Source organism: Anser anser, assembly GCF_964211835.1.
Source record: "Anser anser genome assembly, chromosome: 5".
Classification (NCBI taxonomy): domain Eukaryota; kingdom Metazoa; phylum Chordata; class Aves; order Anseriformes; family Anatidae; genus Anser; species Anser anser.
Genome location: NC_139725.1, coordinates 49013598 through 49036626, shown reverse-complemented (window position 1 = coordinate 49036626; position 23029 = coordinate 49013598). Strand labels below are relative to the sequence as shown.

General features: G+C 49.6%; 1 protein-coding gene across 15 annotated transcripts in view; it reads left to right on the top strand.

Moving 5' to 3' along the window:
- Positions 1 to 23029, top strand: part of FOXN3 (forkhead box N3) — a 200225-nt gene that overhangs the window by 51582 nt on the left and 125614 nt on the right. For 7 of the 15 annotated variants that reach the window (XM_083836514.1, XM_083836516.1, XM_083836515.1 and 4 more), the window contains one exon: positions 18055 to 18611. In XM_083836514.1, the coding sequence (XP_083692640.1) occupies positions 18069 to 18611 (543 nt within the window). In that variant the 5' untranslated portion in view covers positions 18055 to 18068. Of the gene's footprint in view, positions 1 to 15566; positions 15788 to 16489; positions 17002 to 17802; positions 17825 to 18054; positions 18612 to 23029 lie in introns of those variants that run through there. The other 8 variants (XM_083836520.1, XM_083836509.1, XM_083836522.1 and 5 more) reach the window with 6 other exon arrangements.

Below are 23029 nucleotides of genomic sequence, written 5' to 3'. Positions count from 1 at the left end.
TGCAGTATGCCAGAGCATGTGGGCCTCTGGTTGTTTGAATTTCTCTGACAAGGTTTTAATGTGCTGTTAGTCCTTTTGTGCTTACATGACACACGCATGTCAATGCACGCACTGCATATGACTTAATCAGGACCAAGGAAATGACTGCTGCACGGATGTAGGCACACAGTCACCGTGCTGTAGCATCCCTTTCATAAAGCGATCCAACTTCATCTCTGAGCTGGTTTTAAAACTAATTGCTGCATGGAGTCTCACAGCCATCCTGATTAGTGATTTAAAACTTCTGGACTCGGTAACTCTATCTTCATTAGGAAGATCTGTTTTTATAATAATTGTCTCTAAAGAGGAGCTGGGGGATTATTAAGAGATGGCATTCATTATCAGTAAAAATACCACGAAGAAATTTCCTAGACAAATGTTGATGTCCTGCATGATGTTAATTTTTTCCACAAGGAAACAGAATTTTATTTAAAAAGCATAACTATCTTAATAATTATCTTGAAAGCTAAATTGGATTTTAATCCTTAGAAAGGTCTGTGATTTCTAGGTGGCTGGCACCTGCAGAGCTTAGCAGCTGGGAAAGTCTAAGGCTGGTTGTTTTGGGGGAGAGAACCAGAAAGAAAAGTCAGAAAAAAAGTATGAGGAGGAAGAGGAAGCTTTGAGAAGAGGAGGCAAGGCAAGGTTTTGGTAGGATGTGACATCTAGGAAGCAGGCTAAGTTGGAGGGAAGTGAAATCAGGCGGCAGAAACCAGCTTGGGAGCTCGAGGGGTGAATGCTGGGAGATGGGGAACAAAGGTTTCTTTTGTATTTTGCTTTTATTTTTTATTTTTTAAGTGGGTGGGTTACAAGAGGGCTTGGTAGCTAGAAGGTTTGCCAGAAGGCTGTGTGATGGCTCAGTAGATGGCTTGCTGGTGGCAGAAGAGAAGCCGGTAGATGCCTCGGCATAGGAAGAGATGGGCAGTGCAAAAGGCTGAGCAAAAGGAATGGGTGGCTGCTGAATTTCTACAGAAACTCGATTTAGTGCAGATCAAAAGCAAGAACAATCCACTGGTACACGGAAGCTGTAAGATCAGAGTCGGATGTCCATCTCTACAGTCACCAAAGGACTACAGGTATCCCTAGATACTTCTTACAGCATCTGAAATGCTTTTACCGACAGACTTCTGTCTTTGTAGAGGATGTGGTTGTAGAGCGAGAGAGAATGAATAGATTCACTTTTTTTTTTTTTCTTTTCCTGTAGCTCAACTTTGCCTTTGTGATGTTTATTCTGGTTATTGTGGCTTGTGAGGCTTTTTTAATTAGTGTTTATTTCTTAGGCAGAGCGCTTGTGAGTGGTGCAGAATGTCATGTCCGAAGCAGCAGAAAATAATATTTTAGTGAAAGGGAATTTTCTCTGGGGAGATAAGTTTCTGAATGATTGTTTGTGTCTGCATCTAGAAGAAAGGAAATGAATATTTCTTATGGAAGCTGTGAGGTGGTCATGAGGACAAGGAAGCCATTATTAATTAATCATCAATTATTATTTTAATATTTATGTAGCACTGTGTGGCTGGTGCCCCACAGGGAGCGAGGATCATCTCTCTGCTTGAGGAGCCTACATTCTAAATTTAACCGTGGCAAAGACTGCTCGTGGCAGATGATGCGTTTTCATCATTCTCTGCTCTGCCTCAGCTTTTCAGTTGAATCCCAATTTAATTCCCCGTCCCGTAATTCTTCTTTTGCCCGCTGACGGAGGGGAGCCCGCACTGCGCAGGAGTGGTGAGATCAGAGTCTACGAGAGCACAATCAATGCAGTAAACAGAGAGGCAGGATTAGAGGTCTGATCTCAGAGCTGTATCTTGCAATCCTTACCCAGAACTGCAATAATGTAAATAAAACCTTTCCAAGAATAACGAGTGTAGGATTTGGTGCCAATTCGGAAAGACCTTGCCGGGCCCTCAGGCTGGAATCCACATAAGGTCATTCTTTTTTTATTTTTTCTTCCAAAACCTTTAAATTGACACACTTAATGGCGAGACCTGGTGGTAGCAATACTGGGATGTTTGGTGTGGACGTTTGCCCTGGACTTACCTCTCGCTGAATTCCTGTTCCTATTTCTATGCTCTGATGCAATTGTTTCTGGATTTGCTGTGTCTATACCTGGTGCTACGCTCAGCTGGCAGCAATCAGCAGGGGAGTGAACTCCCGTAGATGTATTCTGATAAAAGATATATATGTAATTCCTAGCAATTAGCTGGTATATCACAAGGGCTGTAGTGAATAGTTCTGCAGAGCGTCAAACCGAACTCTTTGATTCAGGGAATACGTGTATGTGACAGCCCACTTGAAGTGGAGTGCATTTGAAAGGGCAACAGAAAACATGTAATACCAAGAGAAACCAACATTTATGTAAAGTACCAGTCATTGTCAAAGCACCGTGTAGTGGCTAGAACAGAAAATGGGAGTCAAACAGTCGAGGATCTATTTTTGGCTCCGGCATATCTGCACTGAAGTCAAGTTAATTGGAGCTAAATACAGAAATCTCTCCATATGTAGGATTTCTGATCCACTTTGAGAACTGTCTAACAGGGATATGCTACTTTGCTTTTCTAGAGAGTGCCGTGCCCCTGGCTGTTCTGTACCACCGCTGCAATGTCCTGGGCATTTCGGTGGCTTTCATTCCTCTGGAAGTGAAATGGTGACGGCGAGGGCTGGGGGAGTGTGCTGGGGGAAAACAGACCTGTCCCTTCCCTCTGCTGCTAACGTGCTGCTGACGCTGGGCTCCCAAACAGCTCTGTGAGGGCGCTGAAAGAAGCTAACCGGGGAGAAGATGCAATGGAGCAGGGGTAACCTTCAGTCAGGACCCTGGTGAGACGAATCCCCTGCTGTAGCTGCCCTCCCTGCTCACAGGCACGCAGTGTCGTCTTTGAGATGACGCTTCTGAAAGTACCTGGAGGCTTTGTCAATACTAACTTCACTGAAAGTCAATTAAAAGTCACTGAGGCCTGGGCTCTTAAATCTTTCCAGTGCTTTTCTTACAAGTTACCATCAGTACTTGAAATCTAATCTGTTGGCTGCGCCTCCATTGCACCATCCATCTAAGGATCTCTAATCAAAGCTGTAAATATCTATAAATCTGTAATACCTTATGAATTCCCTATATTGACTTGAGTTTTGGGATGTTTACTGGATGAGTATATTGATTTAGGTTAATAGGAAAAATAACCAAGTCAGTAATAAAAGCTCAGGGTAAATCACTTTTCCATGAAAACGGTTGAGGACAGACGGCTCCTGTACACGAAAGGTCAGCAAGTCAGCGTGAGCGGCTTATGTAGGAAGTCCTTGCCCATCGTGGCAGGGGAGAGTCCAACAGAAGTGCTTGGGGTGACCAGGGTCTCCTTGGGAGCTTGTGAACAGGCCGGCCGTAGCCACGGTGCCCGTTTGTGTATCGGTTAAGTAACAGCTTGGTTTTAAGGGGACTGCTTCCATCGCTGCGACAAGCCACTGACAGAAGTCCAGCAGAGGCCTTGCAGCCTGTTGGGTGAGCAGGGTTTGTGCCCACAGTGCAGTTCCTCAGGGCTACCTGTTGCTGTGCGAGCGGCTGTGGGGCTGCCCCCCAGGCTGGAGAACAGCACGGCGCCTCACACCCGAGGAAGGTGGGATCCGAACAACAGAGGAGTAGCGAACTGCAGCGTGCTTCGCCGATCCTGTGCACATGCAGGAAGGTGTCCACAGGTTACCCCATCTCGCGGCTGATATGGATCTACACCATTTTGCCTGAAGCCGATCTGGAGACTACAGCGCGAAGTATTAGTGATCTGCAGGGAAAGCCGGGCTGCCTGACACGGATGTAACGTTAGGCTTAGCCACAACACTGGGAGCAACAGAATTTGCAATCAGTGTGTGTTTTTTTTTCATCAAACTTCTTGGGATATTAACTTACATTGTTCTAACTCAAGCTCTTCTCCATGTGGTTTATAAAGCAAAAGAGCTTTTTTTTGCCCTGTTAATTTCCTGGAGCACAGTGTATTGCTTTCTTGTTTTAAATAAAGCTCCTGCTCTATTTTGGAATAACATAATGAGTGAAACATGAATTTATCCATCCTGATGGCAGGACAGCAATTTGTTACGCTGCCAGCTGGACAACCTGGATCAGAAACAAATTTGGGTTCCCAGGCCCTGCGCCAGAAGAGCTGAGACATATTTTTGAGGTGATGTACTTGGACTTCAGGGGGAGATTGTTGACTGAACTGAGCTGCTTTCAGAAACATCCTGCCAGCTGATCCACAAAACACCGCTGGTTTTTGCCTCAAAATGGAGAGCTCTCCTGGCCCACACCGGCTGTGGCTGTTAGGAAGTGCTCCAGAGGAGCTGGACGTGCAGGTGAAGAACTTGGGACACTCTGAGTGGAAATGAAGGAATTTCTGGATGCATGTTTACCCTTATTTATCACTTATTATTGATATATCGATCCAAATCCAAGTCATCATGTGTAAGGTTGTTGAAGGGGGGTTGTCCTTTTCACGTGGAGCCAGAGCTGAAACATGAGTATAAGATGTCCCAAGGACATCCCTTCCTGCTTTCACCACCCCAGACTTGACCTGACTCATGCCACTCTGTGAAACCACGTCTCTGTCCCTTCCCCGTAGCCCTCCCTACAGGCTCCATGACCCTTCCGTATCCCCCAGACCACCTGCAGACACCAGGTGTAAGCCAGGAGGCTGCGACCTGCACTGGAGCACCCCACTGAGGAACTCGGTAACTCTGAAGCTGCAGCTTTTTTAAAGGACTGCACCTGCATGGGGCCTGATCCGGTACAGCCTGAGCCTGGATGAGGCTCCCAGCTGCTGTTCTCTCCGTGGATAAAGATACTGTCAGCTGGAACGATCTGCTTCCACATTTTGTATGGACGTATTAAGTGCTTGGAAAAGCTCCAAGTGCTTCAAGTGAGACTCGGAAGCAAGATGTGACTACAAGGGAAAGCACGTTGTTAGGGCTGGTTTGTAGAAACAGAGCACCCTTTTCTCACATCTGGGTAGACACAATATTGATAATTATGGCGGTATGTTTAGATGGTCATTGATGGGTATGTTTATATGTTGTGTTTTATCGTTTATGTATAACTTCAGTTACTTTGAAAAATGTAGGAGTAAGTGTACTAGTAGCAGTCTGAGCAGTAAGAAGCATCTATAAAATCAAGGGGAGTCTCCACAGACACGAGCCATGTGTTCTAGGTGCGCGATAATTCCTTACTGTTCACTTACTACAAGGAACTGGGGGCTCCAACTAAAACTCTCAGGTGGCAGGTTTAAAGCAGAGGAAGAACTTTTTCCACAGTCAGTAATTAAAACAGAACTCCTTGCTACAAGATTTTGTTGATGCTGAAGCTCACATGAACCTGTTTTAGACAAATTGATTAAAAAAAATAAAAATCTTTGGGTTTAGAGCATAACACAGCATCTGATAACATCTTTAGTTGAAGAAGCTCCTAAGCAACAGGTTCCTGGAAGTATGGTAGTACACTGCAGCGTGTCGCTGTACGTTTGCCCTGCTCTTCCTCAGGATGTGACAGGAACCAGGATGTGGGCGAGAGGAGCTTTGGGCTGACCAGCTTCTCAGCTCTGGCGGTAAAGGCTCAGTGGAGTTATGTGACAGGGACGGAAAGGGAGAAATAAAGGTAGAGGGTTGGATGCCAATTTAGTTAGTGCTAGCATAAATCTAAGGATGCAGTGAAGCAGAGCACAGGAGCCACAGTGCACTGGGTACCTGAAAGGGGCTTCAGCACTCCTCCCCGAGGGCTCTGCAGGCACCGGTATTGCACTTGCTGCTCAATAAGGCAATCCAGGCATACATTTTCACCTGGACACCTTCAAGATCTTACTCTGTCTGACCTGCCAAAGAAGAAACCCTGCTTAAGTGGAACCTGTTAGCTTCAGTAAGGGCTCCCTTTGGGTACTCGACAACCAAAACCCCAGTCTTGAGGAGACTTGACCAGATACTTGCCATGGCCTGGATGCACACATGCACTGCCCTGCACACGTGCTCGCTCACTCAGTGATCAGCTGCTTGACAGCTATCGGAGCGCTCACAGGGGCAGTTCTGCAAGTCTGGAGGGATTCATAGATGCCAAATCAGACTTTACTTCATGTTAGGAAAGCCATCAACAAATTCCTGGACACAGTCCTCCAAATCCAGTGGTGTGCACCAAAATGACCAAATTTCCCTTACTGTCCCCTTGTTTCCCTGTTGTCTGCTGAACTTGGCCGATGAAGTGTTTTGATGCAGGGACAGATGTTCTCCCTTTGCTTGCGCAGTACCTTACACCACAGGCTCTTGGTCCGTAGCTAGGGGCCATGGGCCAGAATTACCTTCCCAGAGCACATTGTGTACCAGGGACCCTTCCCCACGTTGGATTTGTGGGAAGACTGCAACCAGAGTATCTTTAAGCCCCAATTGCAGGTTGAGGGTTGTGTGTGGCTCCCTAAATCTGATGGTTGTCTGTGAGAGTCCCCAGTCAGTCGTGGCTTTGTACAGGGAGCGTGCGAGTCCCGGTGTGGTGGCAGAAGAGCAAGCAGCATGTCACTGATGTCAGTGCTTGTTCCAGAGCATTTGTTTTGCATTTTCCACTATTGTCACTATAGTTGTGACAATAACCAGAAATGAGTGAGAGTCAGGATAATACATGTAATCTCCAGCCTCATCTGGACAACACTTAAGGACTTTCTCACTGTGCGAAGTTGTGCTCTCCCACTAATTATCCTGTAGCTTGGGGAATGTATAAATGCTAACTACCTTTGGGTTGGAACTGGCATGTGGTAATGGATGAGTAAAGGCCAATTTCATATACAAGGAGGTGAGCGTTATGCAATTCAAAAGGGACATAGCTTTTCCTTTGAGTTTAATACATGAGTTTTTTGCTTTATGAGCGTCTGAACTTACTGATTTCTGATAAGGGTATATACTTTGTTTTAACAATACAACCAAAGCACAGAGGAACCCAACCTTCCTGACAGATAAGCACATACTAGGGTCTTGAGAGCCATGAGATTATGTGCTTTGGAGAGCTGAGGAGCTGCAGGAGCAGTTTCCCAGTAGAGATAACAGCTGCACATGTTGTTGGGTTGGGCTGGGCTTGTCCTCAGTGTGATCCAGGCACCTTCACCTCAGCGACACCAGCTGGCACCCGGTGGTGGTGTGGATTACCCAGCTGGTTGGTGCTGACTGTCTGATGTACCCAGGGCATGGCAGTCTCATCTGAATTTGCTAAGAGGAACGTCACAAGACCTGCAGGTGACTTCTCAGGCCAAAGCCATCCACAGCACCCTCGATCAGATGAGTGGCGTTGACCACTGAAGAGGCACCCTCAACCAGATGAGTGGCATCAACCAGTCAAGAGATTAATTTCCAGTCATAGCTAAGTGTTGGCTTTGTTCCATGAAGTTAAAAGTTGTACTGTCAGTTTGTTTGCTCTTCCTCCCCCGGATTCGGTATTCCTCTGATTTTGCAGCCAGCTGTGGGTTGTTTTTATTTGGACCGGATCATGTCTTGGGGCAAAACTGACATCACCGCTGGGTGTTGTTAGGGAAATGAGGAGCAGGGAGGCGGGTGCAGGAAGTGCCTCCATTTCCCACCACTGAACTGGGAGGTGAACTCCACTTGCCAGACAGGTTGGTGGGGTCCGGCATGTGACACGGTTTCAAAGCAGCCCTTTGCCAACACCCTTCAGCTATGAGAGGCTCAGGAATCTTGTCAGGTGGAGAGCTGCTGATAAGTTGAGACTTGCATGCTATGTGGTGTAGGCTGCTCCAGTGCTCTCTTAGTGTTTGTTAGGGGATTTAGGTTGTTGGGTTGTTTTCTTTTAGTCATTTTAAAGAGCGGTACTAGCAGGGCAGCGGGGATTCAGCATGTCTCTTGTAAATTCAGAATTGTGGATGTAAATAAATGAAGAATAACCATGCAGTTGTCGGTAGGTAGTAAAGCCCTTTGCTTTAAGCAGTACACAAGTTCTTACTCTGCTGAGTTGTAACATTTCCAGTTTGAAAGAGTGATCATTAAAATTGCAATGGTTATTTCATTTGTGAACTTTCCTTGCCAGCCCCCTTATTTTCACATTTAGTATTGCTATGAAGTTGCTTTGTGTCTCCCACACTTTACAGATTACCGTGCCATATACCTTACACAGCTATGTAACTCCTGGCTTTCACTTTTATCTAGTTCTTTTTGACCTTTGGAATTGGGTTGTGTAACCAGAGGTGCGAGTAACGTTTTTTTCCACTGAAGATGAGACACGTGTCGTATATAAAGACAGTGTCTTTAATGTCACTTTGTAGTTGCTGGTTCAGCACGTTGCAAGATACTAAGCTGGTACTCGTAGATACTGTGAGCAATTTATCTCGCAGAGAAGAGCACCACGTGAAGAGAGCCAGTGCCTGTTGCAGCGCTGTGAGCAGCAGCAAACACACCGCTCGCACCGGGGACGTTGAACCGTGGCCTGTCTCCTATTTCATGCTAAACAGGATAACAGAAGTATTCTTAGAAATGCAATGTTTCTAAACATATCAGAGGCACGTCCAGCACCTAAAAACAAAGAAAAAAAAAAAAGAAAGTGTTTTTCAAGTTTTATTTTGGCATGAATCCTGAATGTTCGTAGGAGTATCAACAGGCTCTGGAGATGGCTTGCTGTTGTGCTCTTATTTTGTTAGACCTGGCCTTCCTTTTGAGGTCAGACTTTAGTTTCTGAAGATTATAATTTAAAGCTATTTGTAGCGCTTCGTGATCACCTGTAACTACTAACGAAAAAGATCGGGCAGCAGAGAAATAAACACGTATCTGCTGCAGCTGCGGCCGCTCTTGTGAGGGCAGTGAGAGGAGAGGCCCGGGCGCCATAGTGAGGTGCCCGCTCGGCGGCGTGAGGCTGTACAGGCCGAAGCCGGCGGCACAGCAGGCTCCGCATCCCGGTGTTTAAAGTTTACTTTGCTGTTTGTCTTAAGTGGGGTCAGTGTTGTAGTGAATAATTTATAGGCAGCATGAATGAGCTCATTAGTCACCTTTTCAGAGCTTAAATGAGTTTTGCGGTTGTCATTACACAGGCCTTCTGTTCAGCGGCACAGCGAGATGGCAGCTTGGCGGTTGGCCGCGCGGTCGCAGGACGGCCCGTCTCCTGTCACGGCCGGGCTGGCTTTTGTGCTCTGCCGAAACCCCCCTTCTGCTGCCCAGTGCTGGCCCTGTAGCCTTCAGGGCCTTCTTCGGTGACAGCCTCTGCTTTTGGGGGTTATACGTTACATTTGGTTTGACACTGTTCTGTTTTCCTGTTGTATTTCTTTTTTCCTTTATGGAAAAAAGCACTGAAATTATTGGACCGATGATAAGAGGAATAAATGAAACCCTACACATGCATACAAACAATAAAAATGACTTTTCTCCTCTAACATGCTTCAAAACTTGTTATGGCCATTGCATTCTTTGTCTCTGGTCCTCGAAATGCTTGTGGAAGTGCTGCACTGCGCTGGGACTGCCTGAACCTTAGAAGTAACCATAACTATCCCCCTTTACAGGGCCAGGGATTTAAAGAAACAAAATCCCCAGCATTATTTGCTACTGCTTTGGCTATCCAGGCCCATTTTATCCTCATGGTTGTGCAAAACCTGTGGAATGAGAAATTTGTCTGCAAAAATCTGCGAGGCGTCAGACGTGCCGTTTCTAGTGGCTCACTCCCTCTGCTAGCTGACATAACTTGTTGCCAAAAAGACCGGAGCAGTGCTGAGGGACCCAGTATGTTAAGGACCCAGTGCTACGTCAGCCCACACCATAATGATCCCTTGTCACTGGGGAGCAGCCAAAAGCTGCTTGCAGGGAAGCCCACCTAACCGAACATCAGTGCTGCGGCCAGGGAGTGGTTCTCTTGCCATTGCTGGAAACAGAAATTTCTCGTGAGATGTGGGTGATTTAGGTTGTTTTTAGTTTTTTTGTTTGTTTGTTTTATCTGTTTGCTTGTTAATTTTTTGTTTCTTTTTGTTTGTTTGATCATTTGTTTCTTTTTTCATTCCTTCCACTGCAATCTTTCATTGCTTTCTGTTCTGCTCCCTGATGTGTTTGGTGCACTGCTATGTAGCGTTGAAAACACATCAAGGATAGAGGTCTGCTTGATAATTTTATGTCACGTTGCTTGTTTACCCAACCTGCGTCCTCACAGCAGCGCTTGGCAGGCACAACTGTAGGTCATCCTTGCTTGTACTTCAGCACTGCATCACCTAATAGAGGCTATCTCCGTGTTGATGCAGTCTGGGAATCTGGACCTGCATCTCACAGGATTTCCTCTGGGAACGGTGTTCAAGAAATGTGCAGGAAGAGTAGTGCTGAGTGGTGAGCAGAGGAAAGCACTCTGGAATATCCTGTTGTACAATGAGCTGGAAATCAAGCTGGGAATCAATGCAATCATGGCTAGGAAATCCACCCAGTGCAAGCAAGTGGTCAGAGGAGAGTAATCACCTCCTAGCTTACAACACCAGTGATAGCAAACTGAGTTTAATGTCAGTTCATGAGGTCCTCAATTTGTGAGTTGTGAACACAAACTTCACGATCAGTGAAGTCTTGATGGAACTTAATTTTGCATGTATAGGTACACAAATAAAGGACAAAATCCTGAAGTCTTTGATGAAATTAACAGCTTGTATTCAGAAAAAACTGAGGCAGGACTCAAGATGTCCAGAAATAATTCTGTCTCAGTTTCAGAAATTTTGTTGGCAATACAATTTAGAAACTTTATAAAAGAACTTAGTCCTCCGTTATAGTTTCCCCCCCAGATTGTGATCTTTATTTCTATGCAATGTTGGCTGCTGCTTTTCTTCCACCTTGCTTTTAAGAATAAAAATTCAGTTGATTTCTGTTTTTGCTGATTACTTGTATGTTTGACTTCAGCTGCCACGTGGTAAATACTGATGTTGAGATAACTCCAGGCCAAATTTTGCTGCATTACACCTGTGCAGCAGATAGCAGAGTCTGTGCAATGAATCCCAGAAAACAGCTCTTTATTTTAGTTTTTTTTTTTTCAGCCTCTGCAAACACCACAACAATAGTAGAAGTACTGTCTTATATTGCAGTTAATTTACCAGCTATGTTAGATGTGATTTCAGAGCGCTATAGCCATTGCAGCTGACGACTCCAGTTAGTTATGTTTATCCCAGCAACATTTTGGTTCCCACTGGCTGGGCTACTAAAATAAGCCGCACTGGCAGGAGCTTGCCTTTACCAGTAAAAGCTAGGTTTACGCTTGGGATCCTTGTGTGTTGGTGTAATTACACTGGTAAAGCATCTCTCATATGGACCTGTTTTAATAAATGTGTGTAGGACAAACTAGCATGCATGATATTCTCCTCCCACTGCACTCATGTACAGAAACACACTTGCTGGTAGCTTGTCAGCTGTATATAATTTTAGTGCTAAGCATACTCATTTTCTCAGAAGCTGCAAGTGTTACTACAATAACGTCGTAAATGTGCATACATTATTTTATAAAGGAACTATTTCATAAAAGCCGTGCATTTTATAATAAAGTCAGTGTATTTCAGACTGTGAAGCAGAAATGCTGTAGATATTTTTGTTTCCTCTCACTTCTGACGAAGCTCCATTTCGGCGCGCCTTTTCTCACCGATTCACTTCTGTTTCTGTTGGATTTCTCCAGCTGGGGCAAATGAGAACTAGAGGGATAATTAAATGAAAGGTTGGGAAATGCCTTCTAAATCTGATTCCGCATGTCTCAAGTGAATAAGCAAAAGATAGATCTCCTCTCAGGAAGCTGGAGTAAGCTTGGTCTCCATTGTGTGTGCAGCTTGCATCCTTAGCTAGTGCTTGAAGTGGGAGAAGCCAGGGGACACGGGGCACGGAGGCAGGGTGCAGCTGCACTGGAGCAGGCAGGCAGTTAGCTCTCCTACCTCTGCGGGGGGCAGTGACTTCATGTGGGAATTCGGAGACAGCTGTTTCTCTGCCCCAGAAGTGGGCATGGTGCAAACAACAAAACCAGGTTGGTCTGCCGCGGTCAAAAATAACAAAGTGTTGATACTGCGGGATCAGGATCTCTGTATGAGACTACTCATTGGTATGCCATCGGTGAGAGTTTCGAGTGTCTGCTCCTGGAACGAGGGGACCCAGTTACAGCTGGGGCAGACGGAGGCATTAACATGTATTTGAATGGCGGGCGGCGAACAACAAACGGCAATGCTGGGCAGTGCTGGTGGTGTGAAGGAAGGGTCCAAGGCTGCAGAACGGTAACTGGAGAAGGGCGCTGGTAATGGGAATTGTGAAAGAGGAAACAAGCAAACACATATTGTATTCATGATTTAGTTTTTAATGGTGCCTGAAGGCGTTCAGCAGCTCCGTGCAAGATTAAATCCATTGCCTCAGAGATAACAGAGACTTGGAAGTGGCAAGACTGATAGGGGAAGCCAGCATGGAGGAAGAATGGGAACAAATGAGATGGTCAGCGGATGATGTTATGACTCTGAGAGGTCCCAGTACAAGAGGCTGATCGCAGCGGTCACAGGGAATACAGGGCAGCAGCCCTGTCCGCTTGTCTTTGCTAGGTACATGCGCATCAGGGGCCTTTCAGGATTGGGTGGTTTTTGGGCACAGCTCTACATCCAATTACAAATCCAAATGAACAATTAGCAAACTTGCAGCAGACTTCAGGTAAGAAACTTGACTGTGATGTAGGGAGAAGAAACACTGACAGGGATCCCAGTCAGTGAGGACGTTGCAGTTGGAGATCAGGTCAGGAACGGGGGCTTAAGGATGAGTGTAAGAAGTGCAGGTCTATTGAATGGTGAGATTGGTGGGGTCAGATGGCAGCAGATGGAAATATTTAGCGAGGTCATGGGGCATGGTTGGAATAGTAGCAAAGGAAGGTGTTCGCAGCTGAGATGGAGAATCGAGGCGGGTAGCTGAGCTTCGGAGGGTTGGTAAAGAGCCTGTGACCCTTGCTGTGCTCATTTTGCAACGTTTGCTTGTAGGGGGTTATCAGGGATTCCAATCTAGAGGAGGATAAGAGATGAAGGAGTGCAGGGAGATGGGTGGAAATCCTCATTAAATAAGATACTGAAACATCTGCGGTTGGTATTCTGAAATCTGAGTGGAAAGATTAGGCTGTTGTCTATTAGCCCACAGGGCTAAAGTGCAGCTCTGCACTGTTGGTACTTCTCGTCAGCCTTTAGTGCTGCATATGCTTTGGTCTTGATGTACAAATAGTTTTCATCTTTCAGTGTTGCCAATCTTTTGCAAAACGAGTTCGTGTTATTCCTGGCTCACAAATGGAGGCATCAACACCCAAGTAAATTCGGTGGCTTGCCTAAGACTGGTGAGTTACTCGATGGCCGTGTATTGGATGTGCTGATGCTGCTAGTTTCTAAGCCAACCGTATGGCTTGGAGAGAGCGGCAGGCCCTCTTAAGTTAGTTAACCATCTCATTAACGAGTCAGGAGAAGCTGGGGGACGCCCTCATCCCAAGAGGCAAGGTATCAGAGTTGTCTCACTGGAGGAGCCAGCCAGCGGCTCCTTGCTGCTGAGCTCAGGGTGAGGGGGAGGCAGCAGGAGGCACCCACGCCGCTGCCTCCCGCAGGGTGCCTCAGCCCGTAGCCCCGTGCCAGCCCTCCGGCCGGGGCTGCAGGATCCGTCCCCCTGCTCCCTGAGGCCTCTCGGTCCCCAGCAGCGGACCCCTGCGCTGGCTTTTCTGTGTGCTCGTCAAATGCCTCACGTCGGCGCTTCGCTGTAATCCCTACTGTGTGCGCTGGGGAAGTTCCTCCCTGCCATGGGGAGGGGGTAAAACCGACCTTGTTCTCCCAGTACTAACGGGGAATCTTTCCCCTAATTCTGAGCCGACCTGTGCTGTGTACCTGAATAGGATACACACGGAGTAAGGCACTACTCAAGGTGCAATATTGTCTATATACCACCCTGTGTCTCGCCAGGCTTCCCCCTTCTCACTTCAGGAATACTTCTCATTAGCTGGATTCTCCAAATCCGAAGACACTTGACTTTTACAAGTGAAGATAAATGTGATAAATCTCCTCGATGTCTGGCAAAGAGACGTGTTGATTCACAAAGAGAAACGTCTGAAGCATTTGGAGTAAACTTAGGTGGGTGGAGTTATGACTTGCTAATTTAGTTTGGGTCTGGAACAAAATGGCCATGAGATAAGAACTGTGTAAACTAATGGTCTGCTGACTGGTTTAGCGCTGGAAGCAGCACGGTCACAGGGCACGGCTACCAGCGGCAACAGCGCAGTCCTGCTGCCTGACAGGTACTGTCTTCGCCCTGAAATCCTGCTGGCGTGTCTGTTTGAAAAATGCAAGAATGTGAAATAGCAGTTCACTGGGTAGGGGAGGGAAAGCTATCGGCAAAAGGAGGTCTTAGCGAGTTATGACAGGAATTTCTTGTTTGAGAGAATAAGCGAAACACTTCTCAGCCCTGCACTTTGAGAACTAAGTCGTCGCTACTCTCCTGCCTAAAAATGAGAATTTGGCAGATGTTGTAGAGATTAAAAAAGGTAACCGATGCCTCAGAAAATGGCTAAATACAGGCACAGAAACGTGGTACAATACAGTGGTGATCCTGCTTAAGCAGGATAATATTGACTGTGTGGGCCAGGAGAGAATTCCTGCAAGGTCTTGAGACAGCTGTCCTAACTTTTCTAAATAAAATTGCTAAAATACTTTCCTTCTTGGCTTAGGGATAATTTGTGTCCAGGGCTCTACCAACATTCCTGTATTTCTAACACGTATTATGTTGCTTATAGATTCTTGCAGCAGACCTTTTCTATACTGAAGGCAAACTAATTTTGGAAGTACGCTAAAGGTGCAAGCCTTGCTTCCTCAGAGTAGAAAGTCCTGGACTGAGCCACAGAACAATTTCTTGTACTCGTTTCGAAGGCAGACAGCTATACCTTCATTCTCTGCTGTGGATCACAGAAGCTACCCAAGATCAAACACTTTGCACATAGGAGGGGATCCCATTTAACCGGAGCTGCCTAGACCGGGCAACTTCTTTCTGGTGTTTAAATCAAGTTAGCTCACTCCAATTAATCTAACTCAACTGATGGTGAGGGTTTTCTTATTTTTTTAATTAAGTCAACACCAGCTATGTCAAGATATGTTAACGGGGGAGAAAAGGCACCATTCTTCCTAACTGAAGTCAGGCCTGATTTCAAAGGACGTCTCCTTAGGCTAAGGGCTGACCGTTGGGTCGTTTTATCTGGGAAGCCGCCGCGGCTTCCCCCGCACGGTCCCGCAGCGGAGGCGCCACGGCGGGTGTCACAGCGGCGGGCGGCCCCTGCGGTGCGCGGCGGCGCGGGGAGGCGGCACGGCCCGCGGGCCCTGCGGGGGGATCGCCCCCCTGCCGCCGGGGGTGCCGAGTGCCCGAGCCCGGCCCCGAGGAGCGCCGCCGCCCTCCCCCCCCCCCCCCCCCCCGCCGGCGGCCCTCCCTCCCTGCCTCCCTCCCTCCCTTCCGCGGCTCTCCCGCCCGGGCTGGCCCAGCCCACGTTTTCCCTCTCTCCCCTCCCTCCCCTGGTCATGTGTCGCCTTTTTTTGTTTGCGGTGGAAACAATTTCTCGCTCTCCGGCTCGCACCCAGGCGGACCCGCTGCGGGGCGGCCCCGCGGCCCGGGCCCCGATGCTGCCGGCGGCGCCCCCTGCGCCGGGACCCCCGCGGCACCCCCGGGGCTCGGGCTGAGGCGGCGGGCGGCGGGCGGCGGGGGGGGGGCAGCGCGGGGCCGGGGCCGCTGCCAGCCGCCGAGGGGCCGCGCCGAGGCCGCCCCCCGCCAGGTGAGTCCCAGCCCCCGCCGCCAGCGGGGGTCGCGCGCGGCACCGGCGGGGCTGAGAGGGGACGGAGGGCACCGGGGGCGTCCGGCCCGGCCGTGCCCGGCCGCAACTTGGCCGGGAGTTGCCGCGGGGGGTGCGGGGCCGGCGGAGGGGGGGGGGGGTGAGGCCGGAGCCCGGCCGGGAGCGGCGCCGCGGGCCCGGCCGCTGACATCTGGGCGGCAGCGGCGGGGTGCGCGCCGCCGGCCGCCCCCGCCCGCCCCGGGCACCGCCGGTCTCCTGGCAACCGCGCCGATTGGCAGCGCCGCTGGCCAATGGGCGCGCGGCCCCCTCCGCCGCCCCGGCCGCGCGGCGAGTACGGAGGGAGCGGGGCGGGGGGGCCGGTGCCGCCCCCCCCCCCCCCCCGGGCTGTGCCGGCCCGGCCCGGCCGCGCTGCGGGAGCCCCGCGCCCCCCTGCCCGCTCCGCGCCCGGAGCCCGGCCGCGGGTCACCGGCCCCGTGTGGCCGCCGCGCCTTTGTCTGGCGGCGGGCAGCGGCCGAACCCCTCCCCGTGGCCGTGCCCCCCTCCCACGCCCCCCCCCTCCTCCCCCGGGCCGGCAGCACCGCGCCGAGCCCCGGCAGCGCCGCGGGGCGAGGGCCCGGCGGGGCGGGCTGCGGAGCGCCCGGTGCCCGGGGAGCAGCAGCGTGTCGCCATGGCAACAGCGCCATGAAGGGAGCGCCGGCAGCCGCCCGGCTCCGGGACGCAACTTGCCGCGGGAGGCGAACTTGGGCCGGCGGCAGCGCCCCGCGCCCGGCTCCTGCCCGGGGAGCCTGGCCCCGTGCTGCCCGCGGCCCGCCCCGTGCCTTCTCCCCTTCCGCGCGCCCGTTCGCCCGAGCCCGCAGGCGCTCGGGCACCTCGGTGACCGTGAGCGCTGCCGGGCTTCCTGCGTGGCGGCCCCGCGCGCCGTGACTCTGAGCAGCGGCCGCAGCTGGCGGGCGTGCGCGGAGCCGTCCCTTTGCGTTGCTGCCCCTCCGCAGCACCTAAAATAACCCCGGCTGCTCTCCGCCAGCATGGCTGGCCTGCCTTTTTTCCTCTGTGCGCTTCATCCCCTGGTCTTCTGGCCCGTCGCTTGCGGTGCCGAGTGCCCGCGTGACGTGTAAATGTGTCTCCGGCGGCCCCCCAGCGCAGGGAACCTCCGCTCTCGCTCTCGGCGTTTGTGCAGGAGGCTGCCTGTTCTTCAAGTACGCTGCTAACCCTTACCGATTCTATTTTGCTTCTGCTCGCCTCTCCAGACCGAAACGCTGGCAGTTTTACTGTATGGGAAAGCCAAGGGAGTCTGTCTCCGCTTTTGCAGAGCTGTTTCACTCCTGCCTGCTTCTGCTGAGTGCTCACACAGCTTCCTTCACCCACCATCCACAGCTTCCTTCACCCGCCATCCGAATCACCCAGGGCCGCCCGAGCCCCCCGGCTCGCCCCTATCCCCGGGGGCCTGCTGAGCGCTCCCCTCTCCCCGTCCTGCCTCTCCCAGGCCGCGGCTGAGGATCGCAGCGTGCCTCCCTCCCGACTTTCTGCCATGTTTGAGAGACAGCTCAGCTTGTGTTAGAGCTGTCTCTGTTTACATACATTTTTAAAGTGCTCTATTCCTCTGGCGCTTGTTTCCCCGTGTCTTGGCCCCGCTCCCAAAACTACTGTGCGTTGCTTGCCTCCTTCCCTGCTCTCGCCCGTTCTGTTTTGGGAGCTCTGCTGTAATTTTGGAGTTCTGTTGCAATGGTGACTGTAGTTGGGTCGGATGCTCGGCTGCCTGAGCCTTCAGCCAGAGCGCCTTTACTCACAATGCTGTTGTATTGTCCTCAAAAGTGAAACAGCTGAACTTAATCTGAAGCAACTGCTGTAAGCCCCCCCCTTCTTTTTCTTTTTTTTCTTTTTTTTTAAGTTTACATGCCTATTAAAGTGATATGTTCAGAGTACTCGATGATTTGATACACGTATTCATCATTAGAGGAATGTGCCTTTAGGATTTTCTGTGTGGGGCGTCAAGTACACGCAGGACTGAGGCATATCAAGGTTATCATCTTACTCCGTTCACTGAAATTTCTTTCCTTTTCCTGACTTTAGATTATTTTACTCAACGTTTGGGGATGCCTGTTTATGTGAGTCTGTCATTTTTAATACAGATCGCAAAAGGCCAAGTGACTGGTTGGGGAAAAGCTGTCAACATGTTATGCAGTATCTTCGTATGAGCTAACTTTTTTCTCTGTTTCTTTTTTCCCCTTGTGTTGGATTCGCTCTCCCAGGAGTCTCTGCCTAAATGGGTCCAGTCATGCCGCCCAGTAAGAAGCCAGAGGGCTCAGGAATTAGCGTGCCCAGCGGACTGAGCCAACGTTACCAAGATAGCGATTTATCAAAGGCACTTCACGATGACGAGGACCTAGATTTCTCTTTGCCTGCCATCAGATTAGATAAAGGGGCCATGGAAGATGAAGAACTAACTAACTTGAACTGGTTACACGAGAGCAAGAACTTGCTGAAAAGCTTTGGGGACTCGGTCTTAAGAAGCGTTAGCCCCGTTCAGGACATCGGTGACGACACGCCTCCGTCTCCTGCCCACTCTGACATGCCCTACGATGCCAAGCAGAACCCCAACTGCAAACCTCCTTACTCCTTTAGCTGCCTCATATTTATGGCCATCGAGGACTCGCCAACCAAAAGACTGCCTGTAAAGGATATATACAACTGGATCTTAGAACACTTTCCATATTTTGCAAACGCGCCCACTGGATGGAAAAATTCTGTGAGACATAATCTATCCTTGAATAAGTGTTTTAAGAAAGTGGACAAAGACAGAAGTCAGGTAAGTTCGGAACTGTGGAAACCTGTCTGGCTCTGATAAAATTCACCTGCTAGTCCTAAAATAAATTCGTAATAGTAAAATGGAGAATACGCAATGCTGTCCCTGGTAACGTAGTTCATTAAATTCAGAGAGCCAACATTTCTTTAGCATGGCTCATTCTGATTTTATTAAATTCATTGTCTAGACATCTGTAAGAAAGTACTCGGTGTGTGTGTTTTTTCTTTTCCCCCCAGCTGGTGTCTTCATGCATAGTGGTTAAATATTGTTTTTAGTTACCATGCTGTGGTAATGGTTTCCAGCTATACTAGATGAATGTAATCATGTTATAAATAGGCCGCTTGCTGTTCTTGGCTTATACAAATGTATAGTGAAAGGGTATGCCTTATGTAAGAGTCCATCTCTTTTTTTACTGCTCTGTGTTGTAATCAGAAAAAAAACTTTCTTTTTTTTTATTTTTTTTTTAACCAAGCAGAAGTAGTTCTGAATTTTGGTGATGAAGCTTTAGTCTGTTTCAGGCAGGTTTTAGAGAAACTCTTCAAACAGAGGAGATAGGTCTGGCATCGCAGGTGAAAGTTACCAAAAATTCGGTTGTTCTCTCTCTGGACGTTTGCAGCTTCTGGGAACAGTGCAGTGGCAGAAGTCTGGGGAACAGATTTTTTGCTTTCGGGTCTCTGTAGTTGCTGTCTGGTTTCACTGCTGGATCCTCAACTGCATCTGCAGGAAGAGGCTGTGTGTGAGGGAATGGGGAAACGAGCCGAGCGGCGGAGGCAGTGCTTTGCATAACCTTCTATTGCATAAATCTGACTGGGAGCAGATACCGTTTTCGGAAGGGGACGGCCTCCAGAAGCAGTGGTCTGGGTGAACCTTTGGCCAAGTACGAGTATTCCGATAAAAACCCCAGCGTGCAGATTAATTTCACAGTCCTTCTCACAGGTTGGCGGAATAAATAGCAGGTAGAATCACACTGCTGACAGTCTGTCTCTGCAGCTGGCTGAAGATCAGAAAGTGAAGGCTTTCTGCTGGCAGAAATAATAGATGCACTCTGCTTTTGTATTTCGGTTAAGTAAATGCTGTGATTGTCTCGTCACTGGCTACCCTGAAGCTAGACTTCTGTTGGTGGTGCTGTTCTCCCTATTTTGGGTGCGATTTAACTTTAAATGCCGTGGAATAGAAGCTTTCTTCTTCTAGAGGAAGAATCTTACATTACCCTAAGCTAACAGCTTTCCATTTTAGGTTAATTAACTTTCTTTTCTCAGCAGTTTTGCCGTTTTAAATGATTGACTTTATTTATTTTTAATGTCGTTCCCTGAAATCCACTGTCCACATATTGGAGTTGACACACTGTACGTTGGTAATTTTACAAATCAGTTGCTGTGAACGATTGTGTATGAGATTAAAAAACTTGTGCCTGGACTGGATCTTGTTTCATGCAAACCAGTCTTAAATTCTTGTTTGGAAGTGAGACTGTAATAACAAGTGCCACACCAGGCTTTTATGACCCTGCCCCAGACCATAAGAAGCCTTAACACAATACTCTTAAAAAAAAAAAAATATTGTAACCGGCAAGGCGTATGCTTAGCATTGCCGTTTGTTCTATCCCTCTTCCTCTGTTTACAAGTTGTCTATTTAGATTACAGCTTCCTTCCTATGAGGAACTTGTCTTCATGTATATCTGTCAAATATCCGGCAGCCTTCCGAGATCATATGAACAATACCACGAAGCGCTTCTCCACGGGGAAGTGGAGGAGCACAGTGCATGACTAGTCACCTACGTCGCGAATCCACAATTAGATCCATGGTTACCTAGCGCGACGATAAGGTGTGGTGGGAGTCCTTGCCTATAGCAGTGACAAGGTGGGGTTTGTGCTTCCCTGGAAAAGCCCAGGTTATGAGAGGGAATTTCTTCCATCTTTTCCTGCTCCTGAGCCCTTAATAACTACCCGGTCACCCTGCTGGTTGGCAGCATTAATGTAATTGAGATGAAAATCTGAAAGTTAAAAAGCACAGACTCGGGCCGTTTAAGTGCCCTGCTGCTTTTATCTCGTGTCCTGGCCGAGGGACGGCCGGCAGAGACCCGGGCGCAGAGCTGGCGCTCGGTCAGGATTGCTGAATCAGGTGCCTGACAGCTAATTGTGGACTTGGAAAGCAGTAAACCTCAACTGCTGGCGTTGAAATATGTTCATGTGCGTGCCTGCACCCTGAGGTTTGATTCGAGTGCCTTACAGCAAGCATCTCCCGTGTTCAGAAGGTGGCTTGTAAATCTGAGCGGGGTCCCTGGGACCTGGGGGGAAGGGGTGACCCCGTTACAAGGAACCATTTCATGCTGCTTCTCCCAGTTTGCAGCCAGGTTCTGCAGACTGCAGGCTCGGAGTCTGCCTGTCCTTCTGCTTTTATGTGAGGGTAAAGAGCATTTAGCACACGGCTTGCTCTGAAACGCCAACAAGCGAGGCTCTGAAACGTGCGGGATGGGGGGAAGGAGTTAATCGGTGCTGGGAATTGCAGGCATTTGCTAGTTGATGTGCGCTGACACATTGTGAAAAGCTAGAAGCTTTTCCTCTCATAGTTGTGCTTTCCAGTGTTTGTTTGCGTAGCCTTTCAGTAATCGTTTTTCTAAAAAAAGTTCTGCTGAACACTTAATTCTTTCTCGAATTCCCTCCGCCTGGTAGTTTTCTCAGTCTTGGGCTCCCCTGATTTGTATTCATGGGGCTAAATATGTATTTAATACATGCAGCTTTTCCTGCGTGCGTTTCCTGGCCTGAGATCCCTGTCACGGAAAGAAGGGCTCGCAGGCCGCGTCGCTCCGCCTGCCTCTTCTGGTGCTCTTGGGCCCGATGCTGGGAAGGGATGTCCCCCCAGGCCTGTGGACGTCCCCCCAGGCCTGTGGATGTCCCCCCAGGCCTGTGGACGTCCCCCAGGTTTATGGGGGCACCACCACCATCCCCTTCGGCTGCGGAGCTGTGGGGCTCACCCGGCAGGGCGGCTGTGCGCGGGGCTCGGCCACGAGGCCGACCTCGGGGTGCAGACGGGCAGAAGGGCCTGAGAGGGGAAAACGCTGAGCCCTCGCCTGTGCACACCTCTCTGCCTTGAGCTCAGCGGTCTAATAACAGTTGGCCAGGGTGTGAAGTGTCACGCGATGGGGGGCAGAAGCGGGGTTCCCCGCCTTTGTTTGTCCTGCCGGACTTGTGAGCCCAGCCATTCAGAGTAATCCCTTTGTGAGCGCAGGGATCTGAATGTCCTCTAGCGTACGTCCCATTTAGTACAGCCCGCTAGCCCATGACTTCCCTGACTTCCCTACCATCTGGTCCTTGGCTATGGAGAGGAATTTTTCTTGTATATGTGTCTCCACAGCAACGAGTGTGCAGTTGATATGGAAAGTAAGCAGTTGCCCTAGCAACAGAGTTACTGATGTGGCAGCTCCTCTGCTCGCAGGGAAAGGGCTCAGCTAGTTCAGACGCATTATGTAGGTTTGCTGTAATTATAGCTGCGCCCACTAGTGCTGCTGGAGCTAAGGGTCTGCTGAAAAATGTTGTTAAAGCCCCATTTTTATTTTTTTTCCCCCCTTGAAGGTTTGTGTTACCCGCGTAGGGATTCCCGCTTTGAACAAAGGCGGGTGAGGGTGTGTTTTCAGGGCATGCGATCCGTCTGTGCCTTCTGTGAACGCAAACTTTCTCAATCGTTACTGTGAAAGGAGGGGAAGGGACAGCGCTGGCTTCTCTGCGATCTGTTTTGTCACAGCAGCACCCAGTTGCAGAAGCTGAGGCTCTCGCCCCGTGCTCCTTGCACCCCTCCTCGCAGCGGGCTCCTCTTTGTGAGCGCCCTGTGCTGTCCGAGGCAGGGAAACACGCATGTGCCCCCGGCCGCGTGCACGCCGAAGAAATTCAAGACTTAAAGGTTTGTTTGGCACTTGTGCTGAGGGACGTCTCAATAAAAATGTAATGAGGGTAAGGGATATGTTTATGGGGACGGGAGAAGAAAATTCTCCTCGCTTGATGTAGGAGTTATTCTTAGAAGTCCGTGGACCATAACTGGGTCATGGAGATCCAGCCAGGCTCCTCCTCCGTCTGGAGCGGGCTCTGAGGTCTGAGGGCTCCTGAGTGGTTGTAGGGCTCCGAGGGAGCCGGCCTCCAAGTTGTCCCCGGCTCACGCACACCTTTCATACACGCCGCATCACACCGTGGCTGGGTGTGCGGTGAGAGCCGCGGGGGACTTCCCAGTAAGGAGCCCCTCCTGCGAGCATCTCTCCTCCGAGGTGGTAACTGCCGGGCTTTTGACAGCTAAAGTCCTGCAGAAAGAAAAGAGCCAGCTGGAGCAAGAGGAGAATGAGCCTGGTTGTTCTTTATTGAGATCTCTTAATCCAGTCTGCATATACACAACGGTGATGGTCTCCTCCCTCTTCTAACCTTATTCAGGAAGATCTC